At 50.3% G+C, this 26,791-nt stretch overlaps 1 protein-coding gene across 14 annotated transcripts in view; it reads right to left on the minus strand.

The window, feature by feature from the left end:
* Positions 1-26,791, minus strand: part of KIAA1217 (KIAA1217 ortholog) — a 623,712-nt gene that overhangs the window by 349,294 nt on the left and 247,627 nt on the right. For 5 of the 14 annotated variants that reach the window (XM_066233559.1, XM_066233556.1, XM_066233557.1 and 2 more), the window contains exon 1: positions 8,535-8,905. The exons of 2 other annotated variants lie outside the window; for them this stretch is intronic. In XM_066233559.1, the coding sequence (XP_066089656.1) occupies positions 8,535-8,604 (70 nt within the window). In that variant the 5' untranslated portion in view covers positions 8,605-8,905. Of the gene's footprint in view, positions 1-8,534; positions 8,911-26,791 lie in introns of those variants that run through there. 7 more of the 14 variants (XM_066233575.1, XM_066233572.1, XM_066233574.1 and 4 more) reach the window with 4 other exon arrangements.

The following is a 26,791-nucleotide window of genomic DNA, read 5'->3' on the forward strand; positions in this document are numbered from 1 at the left end:
AGTTTTAAGTTTATTTTTAACTTCATTAAAATATTTTTGAAATTATCCAGGAGAGCTTGGTTAATTAGCAAAACTGAATCTCTAGAAAGGTGATTTCTTTACATGGGCATAAAACACACACATCCACATATACCCATAGGGATAAACACTCCTGTGCCTCAAATACTAACAGGAGCAGAAAGTCCCCTACTGCCTTGCTTTGTCACATTGACTCCCAAGAGCTACTGTTTCATCCAAGTCTCCTCAGAGGGGGTCAAGACAGCCAAGACAGTAGCCCCTTGGAGACTGAAGAGTTGTCCACTTTCTCCTTTGAGCGCCCAACTTCCAGGCTCTCTGAACCTGCCCTTCATTCAAACACTTTGCCCTGGGAAGGGCATATCACTCTTCGTGGCTTTTTTATTTTTTTCTCTTTTTTGTGAATTGCCCTAAAACAGGGGTCGGGAACCTATGGCTCGTGAGCCAGATGTGGCTCTTTCAATGGCTGCATCTGGTTCGCAGACAAATCTTTAATAAAAAAAAATAACGTTAAAAATATAAAATATTCTCATATATTACAATACATTCTTTTCCTGCCGCTCATGTTCATGGTTGCGGGTGGGTGGAACCAATCACAGCTGTCCTCCGGGACAACACCAAATTTTTATTGGATAATGTGTAACATACACGGGTCGTTGTATGGCTCTCATGGAATTATATTTTAAAATATGTGGTGTTCATGGCTCTCTCAGCCAAAAAGGTTCCCGACCCCCGCTCTAAAATATCTCTAGTTGCTTAACAAGTTTGAATGCATTTGGGAGGAAAGCCAATAGCACCAATGGTTACTGTGCCTGCTGCTAAAGGCACAATCCGTGTGTCTGACTGCCTACGGAGTCCACTCCTTCCTCCTCCTGCCTTGCGCTTTGCTCCTGCTCTCTGTTGGGACCTCACCTGCCTCGGTCCCAACCCCAGACCTGCTCCGCTGTCACCAGCACCCACAACGATCCCGCACCATTTTCCACACAAAGTCTTTTCCTCTGTAAGCGAGAAGTGACCGCTCCACTATGGTAGTCATTTGAGGAGAATGTGGTCTTTCAACTGAGGAGGGGAAACTAAACAGGGACAGCCGCAAACAAGAGGGGGAGCAGGCAGAGGACATTTCTTCACAATTTCACAGCCATGGAGTCAGAGATTCTTGTCCTGCCAATCCCTCATTATCCACATGAATGGATGATCCAAGCCATCAAAACAGAAATTCAGCTCTATTTCTTGTTCAGAATGCTTTGCTGTATCGTTTAAATACGGGTGTGTCTGGTTTGTTGCTTGCTATTCCGGGAATCCATGTCAAACAAATAAAGAGGCTGTAGTAGAAGACAAGGCTTCCAGTTTCCCCTTCCTGCCCCTCCCTCTCAGGCTGTGCACAGCCCCGAGCAACTCCTCCCAGGAGCTCGCTTCCGACAAGCAAACAGCAAGGCAGGCGCTCCCAGCAGAGCACAGCCCCTCCGACATGCCCAGGGGAAGAAGAGGGGACACGAAGGCAGGAGTGCTAGAGAGATGCTGTCCCGAGCTCCAAAGGGCTTCTTTCTGGCTGGGATGTGCACATTTATAAAGTAAGAGTAGAAAGTGGGGGCTGGGGCGGGTACCAAACATAGAAGATGAGGGAAGGTGGGTCATCCACACAGGAAAGCTGTCCAGCAGGCAGAGGACCTCGGGAGCTGCCAAAGCTGGCTTCCCGGCCACAGCTCAGGTTGCTTTGGCTGGGCCAGCTGACCTGCCACAAGGAACTGGGGCCTTGTATCCTTCAGACATGACAGGTCTGAGAGCCAGGAACAGGACTGATGGCTTCACTGAGCTTTTATTCCCAGGTCAAGATCATGATGGCCACAGCCTCTTAGGGAAGGATTCCTATTCTTCTTTCTAGAGACTCCTGGTTAGCTGTCGCTAAGATGGAGCTTTTCAAAGTGTGCCAAGAGGCTCTGCTGTCATAGGAACACCGTGGGGAGCTACTGTTTTGTCTGGCTATAGAATCTGTCTGGGCCTTTGGTGGCCGCAGCAGCATTTTGTCTGTCTGTATTCAAACCATAACGTCCTCCTGCTGCACTCATAGGAAGACTGCGTGTTCCAGTGCCCTCACCTAGCTCCAATCAATGCCATGTGGGCAGAAATGATGTGGACCGCCTTTACTCCTGGCCCCTGGACCTCCTGAATAATCTTCCATACTCTTTCTCTTTCCTCTTTGGCCAGTAGACTGCAAAATCTCCAGGGAGAGTCTCCTGGGCCTTGGGGAACAGTATCATGACTAGACGGAAGGAGCCTGGGTCCCGGAGTCAGCCTGAAGGAGGGCCATCTAGGAGCTCCACCTAGCCAGGGACGTCCATGGTTTACTGTGCTTGAGAAATTGACCTTGGTTATGCTAAACCACAAATATTGTTGTTATAGCAATCAGCCTATTAGACTAATATATATCACGTATTCTGTTGAGGGTGCACAGAACTCGCTGGGTTCCAGATTCCTTGTTAATATCATAAAGATCACCACATACAAACAAACTGGCAGAGGAGGTACAGCTAAAACAAAGCCATTTTGTTCCTCTAAAAATTATTTAAAAATTAAGTAAGTGAGGCATGACCAGGTGGTGGTACAGTGGGTAGAGCGTCAACCTGTGATATCAAGGACCCAGGTTCAAAACCCTGAGATCACCAGCTTGACCGTGGGATCATAGACATGACCCTATGGTCACTGGCTTGAGCCCAAAGGTCACTGGATTGAAGCTCAAGGTCGCTGGCTTGAAGCCCAAGGCTGGCTTGAAGCTGGCTTGAGCAAGGGGTCACTGGCTCACTGGTCACTGGAGCTCACCCCACTCCCAGTCAAGGTACATATGAGAAAGCAATCAATGAACAACTAAGGTGCTGCAATTAGGAACTGATGCTTCTTATTTCTCTCCCTTCCTGTCTGTCTGTCTGTCTCTCTCTCAAAAAAAAAGAAAAATTAAGTAAGTGAGGAAGAGGTTAAAGTATTTTGTCTCAAGTACTGGTTAGTTGATTGATTAATTAATTAATTCATTCACAAAAATATTTATTGAATGCCTGCTCTGTACAGTGAAAAGAGTTAGGAAATGTAGTGAACTGGTAATCGAGATGGACTTAATTTCCTTCCCTCATAGTGGAGTCCACATTTTAATTAGAGAAGCAGATAGCAAAGAAACAATGTGCAATGAAAATGTCATGTCATGGTAAGCGCTATGGAGAATAAAACAGGATAAGGAACAGAGATTGATGGGGAAATTTTAGAGATTTCTGAGCAAAGACCTGAATGTCTAGGACTCACCAAGCTTGCCCTCTGTGGGGGTGCCAATACTATTTTTTCATCCAGCTTCACTGAGATATAGTGACATTGTCTGAGTTGAAGGTGTTTGATGTATTGATTTGCCACACCTACATACTATAAAATGATTACCACCATAGTAAATACTAAGTATCTTAAAATGCTGGCAATCAGGAGATGGGGAGGCAAGCAGGTGGCTGTCAGTAAGTACTTCACCAGCACAGGGGTTTCAAGACCGTAGGGGACAGAGCAAAAGCAGACTCCTCATGGCTGCTGTGAGCAGACATATGCATCCCAATGAACCCCCAAGGACCACTCTGAGGAGCCCATAGCCTCCAAATGGAACCTGACACAGTTAAACTCAAATTCAACCAATAATTATTAAGTGCCTACTCTACAAATGCACTTGGCAGTACACTTCCACCCTATTATTTACCTAGTAGCCTACTTATTCAGTCATGGCAATCTCATTGATTAGAGCTATTCCTGAGGGGACCATATGCCCCAGTTTGCCAAAACAGACCCAGGCAACAACTGTTGTCCCAGAGAAATTATTTATAGTGTCCCTTTCACTCTCAACACTGTTTCTATTTGGATAATAAGTTACTTGATCACCCAAGGGGTCCTTATCTATAGTAAATTGATAAACTCAAAGCCCTAGGATGGGATAATCAGCCTTTGTTCGAGTATTTCTCCAATGATTGCTGTGCGTGTGATGCTCTGTCCGAGTCTGGGAACGTAAAGATGGAGGCACGGCCTGTGCCCTGGAATACCACAGTGTAACTAGCTGAAGTGTACACATCAACAATACAATGGAGAGTGCAGTGACCGGAACGGCCATACAGTGTGCTGGGTGATGCGAGTTTCAGCGGCCCGGCCCCTTTTGTGCGGCCCTGGTGCTGACCAAAGAGCTGGAACTGAAGTCATACTCCTTTATGGAATCAGTTACCCAGAACTCAACAGGACCGTAAAACTCTGATGGGGGTTCTTAGCACCTCTCACCACCTCTGCAGCTCGGGCTCCATCTTCCTAACTGCCAGAGTGCCTGGGCACGTCTCCTGGACCTTCCCCGCTGCACACAGACGCACCCTAGTATCTCGCAGAGTTCCCAGTCCTCTCTCAGTTCAGTCACGTGTCCCCAAACCATATTCAACATCTCCACTTGGACACCTAACCAACTTCTCAATCCTAACTGATCCGAAAGATTTTCTGTATGTCACCCACTTCCAAACCATAACCCCCTTATTTTCTACTCCCTTCAAATGCCTTCTGGTTTAAGTAAATGGCAACTCCATTCGTCTAGCTGTGCAGACAAACATTTCTGGAGGCATCACTGACTCCTCTGTTTCTCATATGTCCCACATCCAAACCTGCAGCAAATTCTTTTGGCTATAATTACCTTCAAGGTCCATGGAAACTGTTTACTTATCACCACCTCCCACTCTACTACCTGCTGGACCTGTTTTACTGCAGAAGCCTCCTAACTGGCCTCCTGCCCTTCCCTCATCCCCACTTGTGTAAAATTCAGTACAGCACCCAGTATCACCCTCAGTTCTGCCAGCAGTGCCCCAAGTTCCTTGAAAGAAAAAGTCCCTTGAAAGAAAAGTCCAAGTCCTTATCACACTGTCGCTATATAATGTGGCCTAGGATTACCTCTTTTTCTTTTTTTTTAAGTAAGAGGCAGGGCAATATAGAGATAGACTCCCTAATGCACCCTGACTGGGACCACCTGGCAAACCTCCATCTGGGGCCAATGCTTGGACCAACCAAGCTATTCTCAGCACCTAAGGCTGACATTCAGACCAACCAAGCTATCCTCAGCACCTGAGCCCAACATTTGGACCAACCAAGCCATCCTCAAGCCCGGGGCCAAGGCTTGAACCATTTGAGCTACTGGCTGCAAGAGGGGAAGAGAGAGAGAAGAGGGAGAGGGAAAGGAAGAGAAGCAGATGGTCACTTTTCATGTGTGCCCTGACCCGGGATCACATCTGGGACATACAAACTCCAGGCCGAAGCTCTATCCACTGAGTCAACCAGCCAGGGCCTGGAATTACCTCTTAACCTCTTTTCCTCCCATCTGTCTCCCATGTCTTGCTGTTCTTCAAACGTACCCTTGCTGTTCCCTCCCTCACCTTTTTCAGATATTTGTTCAAATATCACACCAGTGAGGTTCTCCTTAATAATCTTATCTGAAGTTTAAGCCCCCAGCCACCCCTGGACTCCCTGTTCCCTGCCTTATTTCCTCCCACAGACTTATTTCCAGATGAATTTCAGATAAATAATGAATAATTCTTAATGTAAGTATATCCCAAATATTACATGGAATATACTTATACTAAAAAAAATTATTTGTTATTTATCTGATATTCAAATTTAACTGGGCATCCTGTACTTTTATTTGCAAAATCTAGCTACCCTGACATCTAGCATGCTATATATTTTACTTATTTGCTCATTATCTGTCTCTACCTCCCTCATCTGCTCAAACTCAGCCCTTAGAATAAAACTTCAGCCCTGGCCGGTTGGCTCAGCGGTAGAGCGTCGGCCTAGCGTGCGGAGGACCCGGGTTCGATTCCCGGCCAGGGCACACAGGAGAAGCGCCCATTTGCTTCTCCACCCCTCCGCCGCGCTTTCCTCTCTGTCTCTCTCTTCCCCTCCCGCAGCCAAGGCTCCATTGGAGCAAAGATGGCCCGGGCGCTGGGCATGGCTCTGTGGCCTCTGCCTCAGGCGCTAGAGTGGCTCTGGTCGCAACATGGCGACGCCCAGGATGGGCAGAGCATCGCCCCCTGGTGGGCAGAGTGTCGCCCCTGGTGGGCGTGCCGGGTGGATCCCGGTCGGGCGCATGCGGGAGTCTGTCTGACTGTCTCTCCCTGTTTCCAGCTTCAGAAAAATGAAAAAAAAAAAAAAAAAAGAATAAAACTTCAGTGGAGACAAGTATTTTTAGTCTGTTCACCGTTAGATTCCAGTAGCTAAAACAGTGACTACTACATAACAGGTGCTCAGTATTCACTGAACAAATGAATAAATGAACACAGTGATCACACTCTCTCATTGTGACCATCTCAAGTCTCGGAAGCATCTTTGAATTCCTGTGCTTGTTTGAAACTTATTTCTTAAATTGGTCCCATTCTAATTGCCTATCTAGATTCTGAATCATTTATTTCAGCAAAGGCCCAGAGGCTGAATTCCTGCTTTTAGGATTCTGTGCTATCAAGAAAGGCAGTGGTTCTCAAAGTGTACGCCATGGCGCTCTGATGCATCCTAGAAGATTTCCAGGTGTGCCCTATGGTATTCCAGAGAAATATGTGTCTGTTGGAGACCAAAACACCAACAGGGTTTTTGGAGTTTAGATTTTTGGGAGACAGAGGTGTGGGGAATTGGCTGTAAGCTGACAGTCTGCCAATCCCCCATCTCACTTGCCTGATTAGGTTGCAAAAGGCTGTTAAGCTGTGGTGCTGGATTGTGTACACTACCCCCCATGTTCCCCGGAAAGACTGGGGACAAGTTTCTTCTATCCTTTGTTTGGTGTAAAGTGAAGATGATATGTATGGTGGGGATTTTCTGCACTCAACACAATTAAGAGTAAAAAGAGAGAAATTATTCAATGTATTGATGAGGAAATGAGAGTTTGCCTTTCAAATATATGCCCAAACATTGAAGAAATCAATAGGACACATCAGGTTTATGTTTCTCATAAACACAAGAATGAAAAAACTTAACACATTCGCACCGGGATGTGCTGAATTTACTAAATCTTACTAAGAATGTATCTAAATATATAAAAAGATAACTATTTTGTCGTTTTTTTGTTTTTTAACCCTCTTTTTTACGAATTCTAAAAAGTGTAACTCAAAAAATGTAACATAAAAATGTTTTTAATGTCAGAATAAATTTAATTTTATCGTATTTATTTTGTTTAATTACCATAAAAGCACACTTGGACTTTATTTTTTTTCTTTAATATTTGACTTAATTATTATAACATATTTTTCAGAAATTTGTATATAGTGCACCTACAATTATTTGTAGGATTTTAAATGCACCCCGACTTCAAAAAGTTAGAGAACCACTGAAGTAAGGGGAGGGGAGGAGAAGAGGAGGCCTTATCCCCTGCTGAACCCCACTGATCAGGCACCTTCAAGGAGAATGCTCTGCTTGGGAAACGCAGAAAGGCCCCTAGACTGATGACTGACTGTAAGCCTCAGGCATTCTCCAGGGTTCACTAAACTTCAAGTTTCTAGCGTTTCACTGGGGGTGGGGGTGGGGGGCCCTCTCTGGCTCTTGTCATTGCATTTTCTTCTGTCTGCCTAACTTTTGCATTTTCAGTGTGGATGAGTCATTTGTTAGTTCCCTTTAGCTTTATAAAAGAACACACACCTTTTCCCCTGTGCATAATCCCTACTCCCACGCACAGAACTGCAGCCCCCAAAGCAAGTCGTTTAGTTACTAACTGGGCCCCGGATGAACCTGGGGTATGGTGCGCAGGGATGGTTTGTGAACATGCTGCCTGTATGATGCCAGAACCCGCGACATCAGACGCTGGAGAGCAGATAAGTCTTTTCTGTACCCAACCCTCTGTGAAATTTCTTTGGAACAACATAAGCTTCTGGAAATTCCCTACGGGAAAGACAAGTCTATTATAAAAACAATTACAGCAAAGCTGCCTGGAGAAAATTCACCAAAATTGTCTAACAACTCTCAACTTTTGAATTAAAACACACAGAAGATTCAGCATTCCATCTACCATACAGATGTATATTGCTCCCCTGCTGTAAAATAAAACATTGCCCCAAACTCTGTGATTTAACTCGAAAAGGCTATAAAACTTGCATCCACCAGGCATTTGCCTCATGGAATCCCCCGACAATGAATGGAAATGTTGCTGTCCCAGAGGAGCTTCAAAGAAACAACTGCTTTCTCCCGTGGCTAGAACAAGGAGTATGAAAAAGCTGCTTTTAGTGATGCATTTGTCATTGCCTCGAGATACAGCGGCTACTGACTGCTTACTGTGCTACACATGGGACATCACTACGCCACTTCTTTGCTTCAGAAAATCCTGCCAGAGATAAAGTCAAACCCAAGAAATCACAGCTCTCCACTCAGTTTTGAAAATGCACCACTCCAAGAAACATGCCTTTTCTTTTCCCTGTGCCCCGTCTCCAGTTATAAAACGCAGCAAACGGCCAGGGACACGCGTAACTGTAACTCCATCTTTGAATGAGCCTGTTACTTACCTCTCATGTGTCTGCTGTCTGCTGAGTAAGGAAGGCATGGCTCACATTTCTGGCTTTCATTTTCTTCCATTGTCCCTGCCTACAGCCCAAGCGCCTCCGCTCTTTAAACTTCCCAGCGCAGTTCTGAATGCTCACAGACAGAACCTGGAAGGGGGTTCGGGGGTGGGGAGGAGGGGATGGTGCGAAACTCCACCCCAAACTATTCAGTCCAGTGCAAAGTCTCTCTGGCCCGAGAAATGTGCATTCCAGCGCCGGCCTCCCCGTGCCTCCGTGCCCGCGTCCCTCACCCGAGCCCCCGCCCTCCGGACAGGCCCGGAGGGATGGGGGCTGTGCTTCCAGCCGCCGCCACCCTGCCGCCCGCCCGCCGGCCTCGCGCCGCGCGCTCCCGACGCCCCAACAGGTGATGGGCCTTCCTCCCGGGATCAGACGGCCTCTTCCCACCGCTGCAAACTGCGGAGACTTCGCAGCCAGGAGCTGGGAAACATTTCACACAGGATTCTCGGCATGAACCTTCTGGTCTCTTTAATCTCAGACACTGAGTCAGCCTCACAAATAGTTTGATACACATGTTCATAAACAGCCAACTGCTGAACGTACCAAGTTTCAGTGACATCTAAGTTTTTTTAGAAAGAGAGTATAGGCTGAATGTTGTTAACCAAACACTTCCTGGCACTACTTGGAGTCTGATTAACATACACAAGAGATTGTTTACTTTTGACACAGTCCATTTCAATCACTTAAAAGAGCCTTTAAGAAGAGTTTGCTCATTTGCCTACACTCTGATTCTTCCTATTTCCCAACACACACACACACACACACACAGTCACTCACACCTGGATCATAGATCTGAAATGTATATGAGCGAAATCAATCTTTTGATTCTCAAGTTAAGATATGTGAAAGGTAACTAACATGCTTACTTTGGATGGGCAGAGGTATGCCCAACTTATTCTTTCTCCTTTTAAACTACCTACAAATATTTATTTTGTTCTTTACTCAGTCTTTGAAAAACTGGCAAATTTCCCTGAAAGTGAAAATAGGCAAAAGTTCACAAGTAAAAGATGAAAGACTAATCCAAGCAGCATGAGCTCCACTGTTGCTACTGCAGCTATCTAACGTAGCACAATCACTGGTAGGAAGAGGGTGATATTTTCATCTGTCTTCAGCACCTTTATTTAAAGGGAGGAAAAGGGACAATGGTTAGCCTGCTGACCATACCTTGACCCAGTTTACAGGCCAGTCAGGCAAGGTTTTAGATTAATTTAGATCAAGAATTCGTGCAGAACAATAGCTGCCCTACCCTCCAGATTCTGACCTTGAGCCACCTCTACATTTGACAGTGTGAGGGACATATTTTGGCTGTTTAAGACAAAAAGATGCAGAAGCCCCTAAAGGACACAGAATATAGACCAAAAAAGAAAAGTGTACATGCCAGGGAGTGAGATAAATGAGGAAGGGAAGATACCCCTCAACTCCCAACAGGATTTTCCTTGAAATTCAAGATGTAGAGAATCTTCCAGAAAGTTAACGCTATGCCTGGCAGCATGAAAGCACACAGTTGGGTTGTCAGGGCAGATAACTCAAGGTCTCCATGATTTTGCAACAGAGTTAGTTGATAATCTTGCTCAGTTAGGAGGAACTAATCTTACGCAGCTTCTGTATTGGTGGCCCACAGGCAAACGCCAGATGAATCTTGTTTTATTCTTACTATGTCCTCAGGTATAACATATTTATGAAAGAGGGCTCTGTTCAAATTATTTTTTGTTTGAATTATTAATGTCAGAAAGGATGGGGATTGCTGAGGAGGGGGAGGGGGGAGAGAGATTACAACCCCAGAGTGTCCGTCTAAACCAGATGTCCCTGGTCTTTGAGATCTACCCGGTCTGCTGTGGTGTGTGAACGGCTAGCAGCTCCCACCTGCCACTTGACACAGTGCAGAGAAAAAACTGCCAGGATAAGAGAGACCAGGCTGCACCTACAGTAGATAGCACCCTGCCCTGCCCCAAGAAGGTGGGGCTTCCTAACTAGCTAATCCAGGCAGAAAAAAAATTCAATTTTTAGATGGATGATGCTTTCCTGAGGCTGTTTGGAAAGTGTGAAGGCAGCCCTTCAGGGCCTACTTGATCCCCAAATGGGCAAAATGGGGGCAGCTCCCCCACTAGTTCTGAACTTCATTAGCTTCCAGGCAGTCCAAGGCACCCCTCAGCAGATCACTAGTTCAAACTGCTGGGACCCTCCCCTCCCCCATGGACAATGCAGACTGCCTCCTCTGTAGATATTCCTCCAAGCAAAACTCTATGTGGAATGCACAAAAGAGAAAGGCATTCCCAGTGAAGCTAATCGACATAAATCATCAAGGACCATGAAATCTAGACATATATTACAGCACAACATGGTCTCTTGAATAGTTCAACTTCCTGGCTGTTCTATGGGGGAAAGCTTCTTTTGGACTACTTACTTGCCCTTTGTTCCTCCTCCTTGAGTCCAGGAACTAAAAACAATTTGAGAAGTCACTGATTTAATGCCGTTGTCACGCTGACTGTACCTCTTTCCCCAAAGCACACAGACCTTACTTACTAAAAACTTTCCGCTGAATGTCAGTTTCTCTGAGAGGGGTCTCTAGAAAACAGTAACTGAATTTTGCAATCGACTTTTAAGCTCAGTGTGACTCGGCTCTTCACACACACACACAAAAATACTCTCTTGTCATTGCTGGTACTGTGGAGATGTTTTCTGGAAGAAACACTTTTTGAAGTACACCGTGCTTTTTGGTTTAATGTCATTTCTGGGTTTAAAAATTGCCATTGCCAACCAATCTGCCTACTGCTATCTTTTGAAATTTGCTGTGAAAGGCTTAAGGGAAGCGGGGAGAACTTGAAATTTGATTTTCCTCTGGTTATATGGAGAGTTATAATAATGATATCGAGGGCTAAATTTTCAACCATTTCTGTTAACCAGGGAAGGTACACGACTATTTCTTGGTTAATGGCTCCATGTGCTGTCAATTTATGACTCAAAATGAACTAACACACACACACACAAAAAGTGTCATTTAAAGGAAAAACAAGAGATGGGATAAAAGATTGTTAGTGAAAATGAAGATTTTGCACTTAGAGTTAACCTATTACAGGACTGGGTTATTGTTGGTTTTGATAACACAACTTGAAAGAATGTCATTATGATGGACATTAATCACAAGAATCATTAAATCATGTATGACTTCTCAATAGGCCAATTTAATTACAGGGCTGTGGAAAGCATATTAACCTCCTTTATGTAAGTTTTGCAAGAGAGAAATCATTCCTAGAACCAAGCATACATGGAATTACCCTGATATGTTTTGATTTTTTTTTATCCTAAGGATGAAATAGCTTTCAGTGACTTGATGTCAGGACACAAAAGAAATAATTAATACTTTCTGAAATCATAAAATGTGATTTTTTTTATTCATTGAGAGGAGGGGAAGCAGAGACAGACTCGCACATGCACCCCGATGGGATCCTTAGTGCCTGGGGCCAATTCACTCCAATTGAGATAGAGATATGGTGCAGGAGGGGAAGAGAGAGAGAGAGAGAGAGAGAGAGAAGAGGGGGAGGGGTGGAGAAGCAGATGGGCAAACCCAACATATCCACAGGCCGGGCCAATGCTCTACCACTGAGCCAACCAGCCAGGACCATAAAAAGTGATTTTCAAAGGCACTGATAACCGTGAAAGGAAAACAAAACAAAGTAAAGTGAAAAACAAACACAACAAAAAACGTTTTAACCAGAGACCTCATGTTTGATGTATTACATGTCTCCTTTCTAAGGGACACACTGCTGTATGTTACCCTATAACTCTGTAATTAAGGACAACTGCAAAAAACATTTGCTTAAATGGATGGTCTGGTGAGTGAAATATAAGGTCTTCAGTCTAGTTTTCCAGCAGTGTGTCAGCTGGCTTAGGGTGGCATAATCCTTAAATGTAAACCAAAGAACTGGTGACAGAGGAAGGGGACACTATTAATAATTAAAGTAAGACAAGATGCAGAAATCATTGCTGTTCCTGGCAAATCAGAACTGACGGTCACCTGTGTGTGGCCCAAGACAGGCCCTTGTGCCCTCGGGTGTCTGAATGGGAAGTGAGCATAGCAGTGCTGTCTAAGTTTCCCAACTCAGGCCTCTAAGAGAACTGTAAGTGTTAACTAAAGGTGTGAACCTCACTACAGCTGTAGGACAAGCCTCACCAACAGTTTCACATCAGGAAACACAAATTCCACAGCATGATCTAAACAGAATTTTCCTTGCTGAGTGTCCAGGAGGGAACCAGGTCACCATTTTTATCTTGAGCATTCTCTCCAGCAGGTAACCAATCTTCCTGCTCTTACTTGCAGTCCTTAAACCCCCAGCTGCTCCAAGGGGAGCCTGCCAGCCCAGGAGAAGGGAAGTGGCCCATAGCCTCACCACTCAAGTTTCTCTATTCCAATGTCTTAGAACTTTCCTCCCACACCCCATCCAAATTCCTCATGCGGTTATAAATACGTACTGCACTTAGAGCCAATGTGTTAATACTTTCAGCATATTTGCTTTCTTTTCAAGAGAATGCATTGATGTTCATTTTATCTGGGTTTCTTTTTATCTCTTTTAAGTTGGAAGGTGATGGGGAGCAGAGACCATAGGACCGAAATGGCCAGGTGTGCAGCACACTGGGAGAAACACTCAGCTCTGCCTTCTGCTCACCACAGACCGGTCCAGTCTGGATTCCAGGTGGAAACTTTTAAGTAAAAAAATTGCAACTTGAATATCCCAGAGTGAGCTAAATCATGACATGTTCCACAGAGTTCCTAAAGGCCCCAGGATGGAATCCACGGGAAAGGGAGAACTTCCACAGAGACGACACCTGCTCACTTCCTGGCTCTACCCAGTGGTGCCATTCTGAACTCTTTCCAAAGGGAGTATGTGGTAAGGACTGACTGGGAAAGGATTATTTCTGTGGCCTTTTATTTCGCCCCTGACCTTGTCCACATGCCCTCCCTCAAAGCTGCAGTGAGCCGTGGAGGTGGGACAGGAACCACGGGGAACAGCTCACGGAGCCATCATGGGATCCTGTGGTTTACATCTCCTGCCTGCTTTCCCCCACTGGGCAGACAAACACATCGAGGCCTGGAGAGTTCAATGGACTCAGGCTCCCAGCTCCCCCATCTCCTAGTCAGCATTCACTCCATTGTACTTGCTGACTGCATAGGATCTTTTGTCCTCTTTTCTCACAGCTGCCCTAGGGGATCCCTCAATTATTCTAATTACTTTTGCAATGTTGAAAGGGAGAATAAAATCAGGGAAGGTAAAGAAAAGGGTCCACTTTTCTTATAAAACCCTTCTTCTCAACCATAGAGGGTTTGGGATCAGGGGGTGTGCGGTACAAGCCAGAGGCATTAGGCATCAGCGCCCTCCCTGTTCATGGAGACCTGGGGCGTGCTGCGTGTGGTGTGCACTGTGTGTGTGTGGTATGTGGCGTGTGCTGTGTGTGGTGTGTGCTGGCCCGTGAGCATCCCAGGTGGGCAGGGCTCCCTTGAGGAGATGAGGCTGGGGTCAGCCGTCCCTTCTGATGGAGAGAAGCCAGGACACCGTCAGAGGGGAAGGAGCCTGTGAGGGCAGCCAGGCGCAGGCATGGAAAGTAGGCTGGCTGTGGTGGGAGCGTCCATGGAGGTGGCACAGTGATGGGGTTTGCAGGCTCTGAGAGCGGAGCCCTGGAGGTGAGCTTGATCCAGCAGAAAGACGGGTCTGTGCCATGCCTCCTGGGGTCTGAAGGAAAGGGGCAGGCTTTCCTTACTGCTCCCTCCAGAGCCTTTGCTCTCCTTCCCCATCTCTGGAACTCCGAGGCAGGGGAAACGTCCTGGGAACGGGACTTGACTGAAGGCCTCTATATACTTCCCTGCCAAATAAACTCTAAAATAGGCTTTGTTTCAGTTATTCATGTAGTTCTTTTTCTTTCACTTTTTCATCAGTTTTAGCCTTAGTGAATAATAGTCATGAACAGAGAATGGAAGGGTCAGTTCAAGTGCACTGCCCTCCCCTTCACCCGCTGGAGGCTGAGAGGTATGCGCAGTGACTAGGAGAAGGTGCTAGGCAGGCAGCGACACCCCGCACCCTCGGAGCGCATGCTGTGGGCTTCGTGTGCGCTGGGGCTCCCAGTGTGCGGGGGAGGGTTTCTAGGGTCTGGGGGCTCCTTGGGCGCGGCCCGGGTGGGGAGGAGTGGCTCCCAGGGCTCCGGGGCTCCGAAGGTGCGAGGCGCCACAGCGGCACTCCGCGCCCGGTCACAACCGCGCACCCTCTCATTTTATAGTCTGTTCTTGAAAACCAATCGTGTGCTTCTACACTTAAGTATTTTTACAGCGTGTTCATTTTTCTCTCTCCACCCAGGCCACAGAATTTAGGGTGGGGAGAATTTTTGTTCCTTGCAGATGGGAAAACAGTTTTGCTAATAAAGGATCTGATTTCTGGAGCCAAGTGGGAGGGTGGGGTGCTGAAATCGGGAAGGTAGAAGAAGACCGCATCCCCACCCACACTGACCGCCTATTCTATGGTGACGGCTCTCTGACATTTAGCCACAGGGAATTTTGTCTTTGTCTCCGTGTGCAACTAGATCTTGAAATTCATCATTTCCCAGATTATGCTGTTTTTCTTTGAATACTCCTTTTTGCAAATTTAACGATTTCTAGACTGTACAAGGTGGAATGAGATACAATTTAATTTGCTAAATCAATTTAATTAATTTTAACTTAACCCAATATTAGGAGTCTAATCTGAGTAATGTGACTGAATTCATTAAAGTGAACAGAATGACGTGATAATGGATTGTTTCTCCCCCACAAGCTAACGTTCTCCATTCCACCCCCACCCCACTTAATGCGCATAAGAACCCCAGAAACCTGATAAGTGATAAGTTGGTGTACAAAGTGACACAGTGGACCAGAGAGGGATTGATGATGACATTGCCAGTCTGGCCCCTGCTCACAAGCCCCTCCTAGGGAAAGGGCTGGGGAAGCTCCTCTGCGCGCCCACGCCTGACCTTGGTCGTGTCTGCAGGGATCCGATTGAAGGTGGGACAGGGAGACGCAGGTGCTCTGGGTTGTCAAGGGGCTAAGAGGCCAGTCAGATCTTCCCTCTTCTTTCTCATGGAATTTGAATGAGATGTATGGGAAAGGGACGTAGGTAGGGTTGACCAACAGTCCCATTTCCAGGGCTTTGGGTGTTCCCACGATGCAAAAATTTTGGTGCTAAAACTGGGTAAGTTGTGGGAAAACTGGGTTCAGTTGGTCAGCCAGACACAGACAGCATGTTGGGCAAAAGCTGAGACCCACAGAGACATCAGCAAGCAAACACTATGAAGCAGAGAGAGCGCAGAACAGCAGGGAGAGAGAGAAGCAGGCAGGCTGACACAGCTAAGGGAGGGACAGGCCAGATCCCCATCGGTTTCCCAGAGTTGCTGTCATCTTCATGTAGCTACTGCTATATCCTAAATGTCAGAGAGCCAGGCCTGGCTGATCAGAAGGCCTGGGAAAGATATTCTCTGTTTCTCATATAAATAACGCAACCCATGGGAAGGTCTGTTCCTTGTCACCTATGCAGATCACAACATGAAAATCAGAACATTTAAGTAGAGAGTTTACAGAGTCACTTCTGAAGTAAAATCAATATATTTTGGTTCATTTTCAACACACACACAATGTTCTTTGTCTTATCTTTTCAAAAATTTAGGTAATTTGTTAAAAATTGCTTTGGTCACAAGTTTTTGCAGTAAAATGATTTATTTCAAGAGCTTCCAAAAATTCTAATAATAAATTTATGTAGACTGGATTCAGGACAAGAGTGGAACCTAAGGAAAAGGAAACAGTGACTGCTACCTTGTTTGGCTTAGTCATTCTCAAACTTTAGCAATTCATTTTCTGTCCTCATTATATTAGTTTTATTAGCATTCACTTCATATCTATAACTCTTGTTAAATGTATAGGTTTGATAAACAATTATATATTTTCTTAAATTCAATATAGTAAACATACAACTGTTTTTTAAAAGTGATATATTTTGGTCATGGAAGTCTTAAGCTTGCCTAACAAAGCACTGTGGTCTGAGGCACTGCGGTCTAGGTTATTCATACCCACTTTCATTTTATCAGAAAATAATTGAGCAGTAATTTGCCATTGGTGGATGCCGTGACTGGTAGAATTGATGAGACAAATCAGAGATCGGTCAACAGTTAATACACTGCACAGTATTTATTTACTTATATGGGAGCCTCTCTCATTAGATTATGAGCTCTCAAAAGAGTAAGAATAGCTTTAGTCATCCTTGAATCCCTTGCTGCTACCACAGCTGTTGGCACGCCAAGATGCTGAGTAAATTTCTTTGCATGGTGGGATTAATGAAAAAACAAAACAAAACTGATAGGACCATGGCCTACGAAGATACTATCTATGTTCACTTAGAGAAAGGAGACTTCTAATAGACATATAAACAAAGAGCAAGGAAGAATGACCAACCCCATCCATTAAGAACAAGAAAGGCTTGGGAGAGAAGGTGACGTGTAGTCTCAAAGGATGACTAGAATTTCACCAGGTTACTCACTGGAGAAAGAGCATTTCCACCGAGGGAACCCTGAGTACCACAGCCAATGCCTGTGTGAGTGTGGGGTGTGTGTGTGTGTGGGTGTGTGAGTGTGGGGTGTGTGGGTGTATGGGGTTTGGGGGGTGGGAGGTGTGTGGGTGTGTGGGTGTGTGAGTGTGGGGTGTGTGGGGTGTGGGGGTGTGTGGGGGGTGTGGGTGTGTGGGGTGTGTGGTGTGTGGGGTGTGGGGGGTGTGGGTGTGTGGGGTGTGTGGGTGTGTGGGGTGTGTGGGGTGTGGGGTGTGTGAGTGTGGGGTGTGTGGGGTGTGGGGTGTGTGGGGTGTGTGGGGTGTGGGTGTGTGTGGGGGGTGGGGTGTGTGGGGTGTGTGCGGGGTGTGGGTGTGTGGGGTGTGTGGGTGTGTGGGGTATGTGGGAGTGTGGGGTGTGTGGGTGTGTAGGGTGTGTGGGAGTGTGGGGTGTGGGGTGTGTGAGTGTGGGGTGTGTGGGGTGTGGGGTGTGTGGGGTGTGGGGTGTGTGGGGTGTGTGGCGTGTGTGGGTGTGTGGGGGGTGTGGGTGTGTGGGGTGTGTGGGGTGTGTGGGGTGTGTGGGGTGTGTGGGGTGTGGGGGGTGTGGGTGTGTGGGTGTGTGCGGTGTGTGAGTGTGGGGTGTGTGGGGTGTGTGGGGTGTGTGGAGTGTATGGGTGTGTGAGTGTGGGGTGTGTGGGGTGTGTGGGTGTGTGGGGTGTGTGGGGTGTGTGGGGTGTGTGGGGTGTGTGGGGTGTATGGGTGTGTGAGTGTGGGGTGTGTGGGGTGTGTGTGAGTGTGGGGTGTGTGGGGTGTGTGGGTGTGTGGGGTGTGTGGGGTGTGGGGTGTGTGGTGAGGAGTGTGGCTAGTGGGGTGTGGGTGTGTGGGGTGTGTGGGGTGTATGGGTGTGTGAGTGTGGGGTGTGTGGGGTGTGTGGGTGTGTGGGGTGTGTGGGTGTGTGGGGTGTGTGGGGTGTGTGGGGTGTGTGGGGTGTATGGGTGTATGAGTGTGGGGTGTGTGGGGTGTGTGTGAGTGTGGGGTGTGTGGGGTGTGTGGGTGTGTGGGGTGTGTGGGGTGTGGGGTGTGTGGTGAGGAGTGTGGCTGGTGGGGTGTGGGTGTGTGGGGTGTGTGGGGTGTATGGGTGTGTGAGTGTGGGGTGTGTGGGTGTGTGGGGTGTGTGGGGTGTGTGGGGTGTGTGGAGTGTATGGGTGTGTGAGTGTGGGGTGTGTGGGGTGTGTGGGTGTGTGGGGTGTGTGGGGTGTGTGGGGTGTGTGGGGTGTGTGGGGTGTGTGGGGTGTATGGGTGTATGAGTGTGGGGTGTGTGGGGTGTGTGTGAGTGTGGGGTGTGTGGGGTGTGTGGGTGTGTGGGGTGTGTGGGGTGTGGGGTGTGTGGTGAGGAGTGTGGCTGGTGGGGTGTGGGTGTGTGGGGTGTGTGGGGTATGTGGGGTGTGTGGGGTGTGTGGGTGTGTGGGGTGTGGGGTGTGTGGGGTGTGTGGGTGTGTGGGGTGTATGGGTGTGTGAGTGTGGGGTGTGTGGGGTGTGTGTGAGTGTGGGGTGTGTGGGGTGTGTGGGTGTGTGGGGTGTGTGGGTGTGTGGGTGTGTGGGGTGTGTGGGTGTGTGGTGAGGAGTGTGGCTGGTGGGGTGTGGAGGGTGTGGGGGGTGTGGAGTGTGTGGAGTGTGTGAGGTGTGTGGGGTGTGTGGGGTGTGGGGTGTGTGGTGAGGAGTGTGGCTGGTGGGGTGTGGGGGGTGTGGGGGTGTGGAGTGTGTGGGGTGTGTGGGATGTGTGGGTGTATGGATGTGTGAGTGTGGGGTGTGTGGGCTGTGTGGGGTGTGTGGGTGTGTGGTGAGGAGTGTGGCTGGTGGGGTGTGGGGGGTATGGGGTGTGGGGGGTGTGGGGGGTGTGGATGTGTGGGGTGTGTGGGTGTGTGGTGAGGAGTGTGGCTGGTGGGGTGTGGGGGGTATGGGGTGTGGGGGGGTGTGTGGGTGTGTGGGGTGTGGGGTGTGTGGGTGTGTGGGGTGTGGGGTGTGTGGGGTGTGGATGTGTGGGGTGTGTGGGGTGTGTGGGTTTGTGGGGATGTGTGGGTGTGTGGGGTGTGGGGTGTGTGGGGTGTGGATGTGTGGGGTGTGTGGGGTGTGTGGGTTTGTGGGTGTGTGGGGTGTGTGGGGTGTGGGGTGTGTGGTGAGGAGTGTGGCTGGTGGGGTGTGGGTGTGTGGTGAGGAGTGTGGCTGGTGGGGTGTGGGGGGTGTGGGGGTGTGGAGTGTGTGGGGTGTGTGGGATGTGTGGGTGTATGGATGTGTGAGTGTGGGGTGTGTGGGCTGTGTGGGGTGTGTGGGTGTGTGGTGAGGAGTGTGGCTGGTGGGGTGTGGGGGGTATGGGGTGTGGGGGGTGTGGGGGGTGTGGATGTGTGGGGTGTGTGGGTGTGTGGTGAGGAGTGTGGCTGGTGGGGTGTGGGGGGTATGGGGTGTGGGGGGGTGTGTGGGTGTGTGGGGTGTGGGGTGTGTGGGTGTGTGGGGTGTGGGGTGTGTGGGGTGTGGATGTGTGGGGTGTGTGGGGTGTGTGGGTTTGTGGGGATGTGTGGGTGTGTGGGGTGTGGGGTGTGTGGGGTGTGGATGTGTGGGGTGTGTGGGGTGTGTGGGTTTGTGGGGATGTGTGGGTGTGTGGGGTGTGTGGGTGTGTGGGGTGTGTGGGGTGTATGGGTGTGTGAGTGTGGGGTGTGTGGGGTGTGTGTGAGTGTGGGGTGTGTGGGGTGTGTGGGTGTGTGGGGTGTGTGGGGTGTGGGGTGTGTGGTGAGGAGTGTGGCTGGTGGGGTGTGGGTGTGTGGGGTGTGTGGGGTGTGTGGGGTGTGTGGGTGTGTGGGATGTGTGGGTGTATGGATGTGTGAGTGTGGGGTGTGTGGGCTGTGTGGGGTGTGTGGGTGTGTGGTGAGGAGTGTGCCTGGTGGGGTGTGGGGGGTATGGGGTGTGGGGGGTGTGGGGGGTGTGGATGTGTGGGGTGTGTGGGTGTGTGGTGAGGAGTGTGGCTGGTGGGGTGTGGGGGGTATGGGGTGTGGGGGGGTGTGTGGGTGTGTGGGGTGTGGGGTGTGTGGGTGTGTGGGGTGTGGGGTGTGTGGGGTGTGGATGTGTGGGGTGTGTGGGGTGTGTGGGTTTGTGGGGATGTGTGGGTGTGTGGGGTGTGGGGTGTGTGGGGTGTGGATGTGTGGGGTGTGTGGGGTGTGTGGGTTTGTGGGGATGTGTGGGTGTGTGGGGTGTGTGGGTGTGTGGGGTGTGTGGGGTGTATGGGTGTGTGAGTGTGGGGTGTGTGGGGTGTGTGTGAGTGTGGGGTGTGTGGGGTGTGTGGGTGTGTGGGGTGTGTGGGGTGTGGGGTGTGTGGTGAGGAGTGTGGCTGGTGGGGTGTGGGGTGTGTGGGGTGTGTGGGGTGTGTGGGGTGTGTGGGTGTGTGGGGTGTATGGGTGTGTGAGTGTGGGGTGTGTGGGGTGTGTGGGGTGTGTGGAGTGTATGGGTGTGTGAGTGTGGGGTGTGTGGGGTGTGTGGGTGTGTGGGGTGTGTGGGGTGTGTGGGGTGTGTGGGGTGTATGGGTGTGTGAGTGTGGGGTGTGTGGGGTGTGTGGGTGTGTGGGGTGTGTGGGGTGTGTGGGGTGTGTGGGGTGTGTGGGGTGTGTGGGGTGTGTGGGTGTGTGGGGTGTGTGGGTGTGTGGGGTGTGTGGGGTGTGTGGGGTGTGTGGAGTGTATGGGTGTGTGAGTGTGGGGTGTGTGGGGTGTGTGGGGTGTGTGGGGTGTGTGGGGTGTGTGGGGTGTATGGGGTGTGTGGGGTGTGTGGGGTGTGTGGGGTGTGTGGGTGTGTGGGGTGTGTGGGTGTGTGGGGTGTGTGGGGTGTGTGGGGTGTGTGGAGTGTATGGGTGTGTGAGTGTGGGGTGTGTGGGGTGTGTGGGGTGTGTGGGGTGTGTGGGGTGTGTGGGGTGTGTGGGTGTGTGGGGTGTGTGGGTGTGTGGGGTGTGTGGGGTGTGTGGGGTGTGTGGAGTGTATGGGTGTGTGAGTGTGGGGTGTGTGGGGTGTGTGGGTGTGTGGGGTGTGTGGGGTGTGTGGGGTGTGTGGGGTGTGTGGGTGTGTGGGGTGTGTGGGGTGTGTGTGAGTGTGGGGTGTGTGGGCTGTGTGGGTGTGTGGGGTGTGTGGGGTGTGGGGTGTGTGGTGAGGAGTGTGGCTGGTGGGGTGTGGGTGTGTGGGGTGTGTTGGGTGTGTGGGGTGTGTTGGGTGTGTGGGGTGTGTGGGTGTGTGGGGTGTGTGGGGTGTGTGGGGTGTGTGGGGTGTGTGGGTGTGTGGGGTGTATGGGTGTGTGGGGTGTGTGGGTGTGTGGGGTGTGTGGGGTGTGTGGGGTGTGTGGGTGTGTGGGTGTGTGGGGTGTGTGAGTGTGGGGTGTGTGGGGTGTGTGGGGTGTGTGGAGTGTATGGGTGTGTGAGTGTGGGGTGTGTGGGGTGTGTGGGTGTGTGGGGTGTGTGGGGTGTGGGGTGTGTGGTGAGGAGTGTGGCTGGTGGGGTGTGGGGTGTGTGGGGGTGTGTGGGGTGTGTGGGGTGTGTGGGTGTGTGGGGTGTATGGGTGTGTGAGTGTGGGGTGTGTGGGGTGTGTGGGGTGTGTGGAGTGTATGGGTGTGTGAGTGTGGGGTGTGTGGGGTGTGTGGGTGTGTGGGGTGTGTGGGGTGTGTGGGGTGTGTGGGGTGTATGGGTGTGTGAGTGTGGGGTGTGTGGGGTGTGTGGGTGTGTGGGGTGTGTGGGGTGTGTGGGGTGTGTGGGGTGTGTGGGGTGTGTGGGGTGTGTGGGTGTGTGGGGTGTGTGGGTGTGTGGGGTGTGTGGGGTGTGTGGGGTGTGTGGAGTGTATGGGTGTGTGAGTGTGGGGTGTGTGGGGTGTGTGGGGTGTGTGGGGTGTGTGGGGTGTGTGGGGTGTATGGGGTGTGTGGGGTGTGTGGGTGTGTGGGGTGTGTGGGTGTGTGGGGTGTGTGGGGTGTGTGGGGTGTGTGGGGTGTGTGGGGTGTGTGGAGTGTATGGGTGTGTGAGTGTGGGGTGTGTGGGGTGTGTGGGGTGTGTGGGGTGTGTGGGGTGTGTGGGGTGTGTGGGTGTGTGGGGTGTGTGGGTGTGTGGGGTGTGTGGGGTGTGTGGGGTGTGTGGAGTGTATGGGTGTGTGAGTGTGGGGTGTGTGGGGTGTGTGGGTGTGTGGGGTGTGTGGGGTGTGTGGGGTGTGTGGGTGTGTGGGGTGTGTGGGGTGTGTTGGGTGTGTGGGGTGTGTTGGGTGTGTGGGGTGTGTGGGTGTGTGGGGTGTGTGGGGTGTGTGGGGTGTGTGGGGTGTGTGGGTGTGTGGGGTGTATGGGTGTGTGGGGTGTGTGGGTGTGTGGGGTGTGTGGGGTGTGTGGGGTGTGTGGGTGTGTGGGTGTGTGGGGTGTGTGAGTGTGGGGTGTGTGGGGTGTGTGGGGTGTGTGGAGTGTATGGGTGTGTGAGTGTGGGTGTGTGGGGTGTGTGGGTGTGTGGGGTGTGTGGGGTGTGTGGGGTGTGTGGGGTGTATGGGTGTGTGAGTGTGGGGTGTGTGGGGTGTGTGTGAGTGTGGGGTGTGTGGGGTGTGTGGGTGTGTGGGGTGTGTGGGGTGTGGGGTGTGTGGTGAGGAGTGTGGCTGGTGGGGTGTGGGTGTGTGGGGTGTGTGGGGTGTGTGGGTGTGTGGGGTGTGGGGTGTGTTGGGTGTGTGGGTGTGTGGGGTGTATGGGTGTGTGAGTGTGGGGTGTGTGGGGTGTGTGTGAGTGTGGGGTGTGTGGGGTGTGTGGGTGTGTGGGTGTGTGGGTGTGTGGGGTGTGTGGGTGTGTGGTGAGGAGTGTGGCTGGTGGAGTGTGGAGGGTGTGGGGGGTGTGGAGTGTGTGGAGTGTGTGAGGTGTGTGGGGTGTGTGGGGTGTGGGGTGTGTGGTGAGGAGTGTGGCTGGTGGGGTGTGGGGGGTGTGGGGGTGTGGAGTGTGTGGGGTGTGTGGGATGTGTGGGTGTATGGATGTGTGAGTGTGGGGTGTGTGGGCTGTGTGGGGTGTGTGGGTGTGTGGTGAGGAGTGTGGCTGGTGGGGTGTGGGGGGTATGGGGTGTGGGGGGGGTGTGGGTGTGTGGGGTGTGGGGTGTGGGGTATGTGGGGTGTGGATGTGTGGGGTGTGTGGGGTGTGTGGGTTTGTGGGGATGTGTGGGTGTGTGGGGTGTGGGGTGTGTGGGGTGTGGATGTGTGGGGTGTGTGGGTGTGTGGGGTGTGTGGGTGTGTGGGTGTGTGGGGTGTGGGGGGTGTATGGGTGTGTGAGTGTGGGGTGTGTGGGGTGTGTGTGAGTGTGGGGTGTGTGGGGTGTGTGGGTGTGTGGGGTGTGTGGGGTGTGGGGTGTGTGGTGAGGAGTGTGGCTGGTGGGGTGTGGGTGTGTGGGGTGTGTGGGGTGTGTGGGGTGTGTGGGTGTGTGGGGTGTGTGGGTGTGTGGGGTGTGTGGGGTGTGGGTGTGTGGGGTGTGTGGGGTGCGTGGGGTGTGTGGGGTGTGTGGGTGTGTGGGGTGTATGGGTGTGTGAGTGTGGGGTGTGTGGGGTGTGTGTGAGTGTGGGGTGTGTGGGGTGTGTGGGTGTGTGGGGTGTGTGGGTGTGTGGGTGTGTGGGGTGTGTGGAGTGTGGGGTGTGTGGTGAGGAGTGTGGCTGGTGGGGTGTGGGGGGTGTGGGGGTGTGGAGTGTGTGGGGTGTGTGGGATGTGTGGGTGTATGGATGTGTGAGTGTGGGGTGTGTGGGCTGTGTGGGGTGTGTGGGTGTGTGGTGAGGAGTGTGGCTGGTGGGGTGTGGGGGGTATGGGGTGTGGGGGGTGTGGGGGGTGTGGATGTGTGGTGAGGAGTGTGGCTGGTGGGGTGTGGGGGGTATGGGGTGTGGGGGGTGTGTGGGTGTGTGGGGTGTGGGGTGTGTGGGTGTGTGGGGTGTGGGGTGTGTGGGGTGTGGATGTGTGGGGTGTGTGGGTTTGTGGGGATGTGTGGGTGTGTGGGGTGTGGGGTGTGTGGGGTGTGGATGTGTGGGGTGTGTGGGGTGTGTGGGTTTGTGGGGATGTGTGGGTGTGTGGGGTGTGGGGTGTGTGGGGTGTGGATGTGTGGGGTGTGTGGGTGTGTGGGGTGTGTGGGTGTGTGGGTGTGTGGGGTGTGGGGTGTGTGGGGTGTGTGGATGTGTGGGGTGTGTGGGGTGTGGGGTGTGTGGGTTTGTGGGGTGTGTGGTGAGGAGTGTGGCTAGTGGGGTGGGGGTGGCAGGGGGAAATAATGGCAGAAAATAAAGACATTTTTAAATATTAATGATGCAGATGAGGATTGGTGGAAGACTGGTAGGATAAATAAGAGCCAATTTTGAGGATTCTTGTCTTTCTAGTGAGTTTAAATTGACTCCAGTCAGCAACAAAGTGTGAATAGGCCAAATCTGAGCTTTAGAAAAGTGATTCTGTTGGCATAATGGAGGCTAAATTGAGTGGTGGTGGGAAGTAGGGTAAGGGAGACAAGCAGCCGGGCAGTTAGGAGCCATGTGACAAACTACTCGAGTCGAGGAAACCGCCCCTCCATTGTCCCTTCCGTCCTCTCCATGTTTGCTCACGGGAGCAGGGGGTCTGCAACCTGCCCACTCTGCTTAAATGTTCTTCCAAGTTAAAGCTCATCCATTGTACACAGTTTGAGTCACTCTTCTACAAAAATTGTGTAGACAATCAGCATCTACATTTGTCCAATAAAATAGACAACAACAAATGTGGCCTGGTGAACAAGAAATCCAAAGATAACCGAACAGGCAGGAAGCTAGTATTGCACAAAGTGCTGCTTAATTCAAGTTCTCAGTTTACAAGGATGCGACCTCCTGCTCATGCTTGAGTTATGTGATCTCGGTGAGTGGTTATTTAATCTCTCTGAGTCCCCGGGTTTCTTATCTGTAAAATGAAGGCTTTAGATGGGATAAACTCTGAGACCCCTCTCAATCATAATGTGATATTCCAGTTCTCCTATGACAGTTCTTTTGGTCAACCCAGGTTCATATTAGTAACACACTGGAGCCTGTTTCCTCCCTAAACAGCTCTCCCCTCTGCTGCCCCAACTGTCCTAATGGAAGGGAGTGGAGATTTAGCTCCACTTTACTCCGGGTGTTCTTCCTTCAGTGCGGACACTGACTGCGCATCCAGGCCCCCCCTTCACACAGAGGCTGAGCAGAGCACACAGCAAGCTCTAAGACACGGAGAAGCACTGGTTGCAGCCACCTTGAGCTGCTGCTATTTCTGCAAGCGTGTCAGCGTGGCGAGAGCGTTGGCTCCGAGTCCCAGTCCAAGTCTCTCTGCTCTGCCACTTGCCTGCTGAGCAAACTTGGGCAAGATACTTTAATTTTTCTACCTATAAACTGGAAACAATAATAGTACCTGTCTTATAGGGTTGTTGTGAGGATAAAAGAATGGTGCCTGGCACATTGGCAGTGCCATATAAGTGTGGTGAGTACATAGAATGCGATAGACAGTTCTATCAATCTTGGTTATAACATGATAAAACAACTTTGAACATCGCCACGTGAGTCACTATCCCTGAGCAACCCAGGCATGTGACTACAGCTGCTGGTTCTAAGTAGGAAGCGGCAGTGCTGGATAGACCAGCAAAAACCCCTGAGTCTTTCTCAGCACACTCCTAGACAGTGATATGGGGAGCTAGTCCCTCTCTGCTTCACAGGGAATTTATCTTGGCACTTTTATTCAATGTTTGCAGTGCTCTGAACAAAAATAAAACACAGTGATCTCAGTCATCTAAACATAATAGAAGTATCAAGAATAGATTCGAATGAGGCATGCCCAGTGGCATTAGATTTGCAAGACTGGTTGGAAAATTAGAATAATAGAAACTTAGACACTGGAGGAAGCATCTGCTGGGAAAATCTTGTTCCTCCAGTTAGAAAGGCTAGGAATCCCCATCCTTACCCCATTAGTAAAATCCCTCCCCCCCCCAAAAAAGAAAAAAGAACAGAGCTTTGTAGCCAAAGCCTTTCTGCTGTATGTTGACATAAATTCCAATGAACAGAACCCTGGGCACACATAGAGAATTAAGCTAGAGAACTCTGTACAGCAGGAGGTTGGAGGATGAAAGGGCAGGAAGCCTTGGGAATCTGATAAACATATTGCTCACTGATAATGGGACTCTTAAACACAGTCAATACAGATTCATAACATGTTTAGAACGAGCTTTGGTACCTCAAGGCTACCTGGTTTTACAAAGGAGAAAACTCACTTTTGCAGCACAAAAGTCAATTTAGATGTTCAGACATTTATTTACAGGTCCACAAACCAATTCTGAGTCTGCAAGACCCCCACAGGGACATGCTGGGAAGAATGATAAAGTGACGGTAGATGTGGCTGGACAGGTGGTGGTTTCATGCATTCAGTGCACAAAAAGCTTGACCTTTCTCCTGTAAGCACTGAGAAGCCATGCACAGGATAAAAACAGCTGTGACACGATCAGATTTGTGTTTTAGATAATCAGTGTAGAGAATGAACTTGATAGGAGCAAGAAAAGGGACTATATGACACCGTCTATTACAAGAGTTCAGGAACAAAAGTGTCAGAGTCTAAACTAAGGAGATAATAAAAGATAACTACGTGGAGTTGAGGAAAAAAAGTAGAAA

Source organism: Saccopteryx bilineata, chromosome 5 (genome assembly GCF_036850765.1).
Source record: "Saccopteryx bilineata isolate mSacBil1 chromosome 5, mSacBil1_pri_phased_curated, whole genome shotgun sequence".
Classification (NCBI taxonomy): domain Eukaryota; kingdom Metazoa; phylum Chordata; class Mammalia; order Chiroptera; family Emballonuridae; genus Saccopteryx; species Saccopteryx bilineata.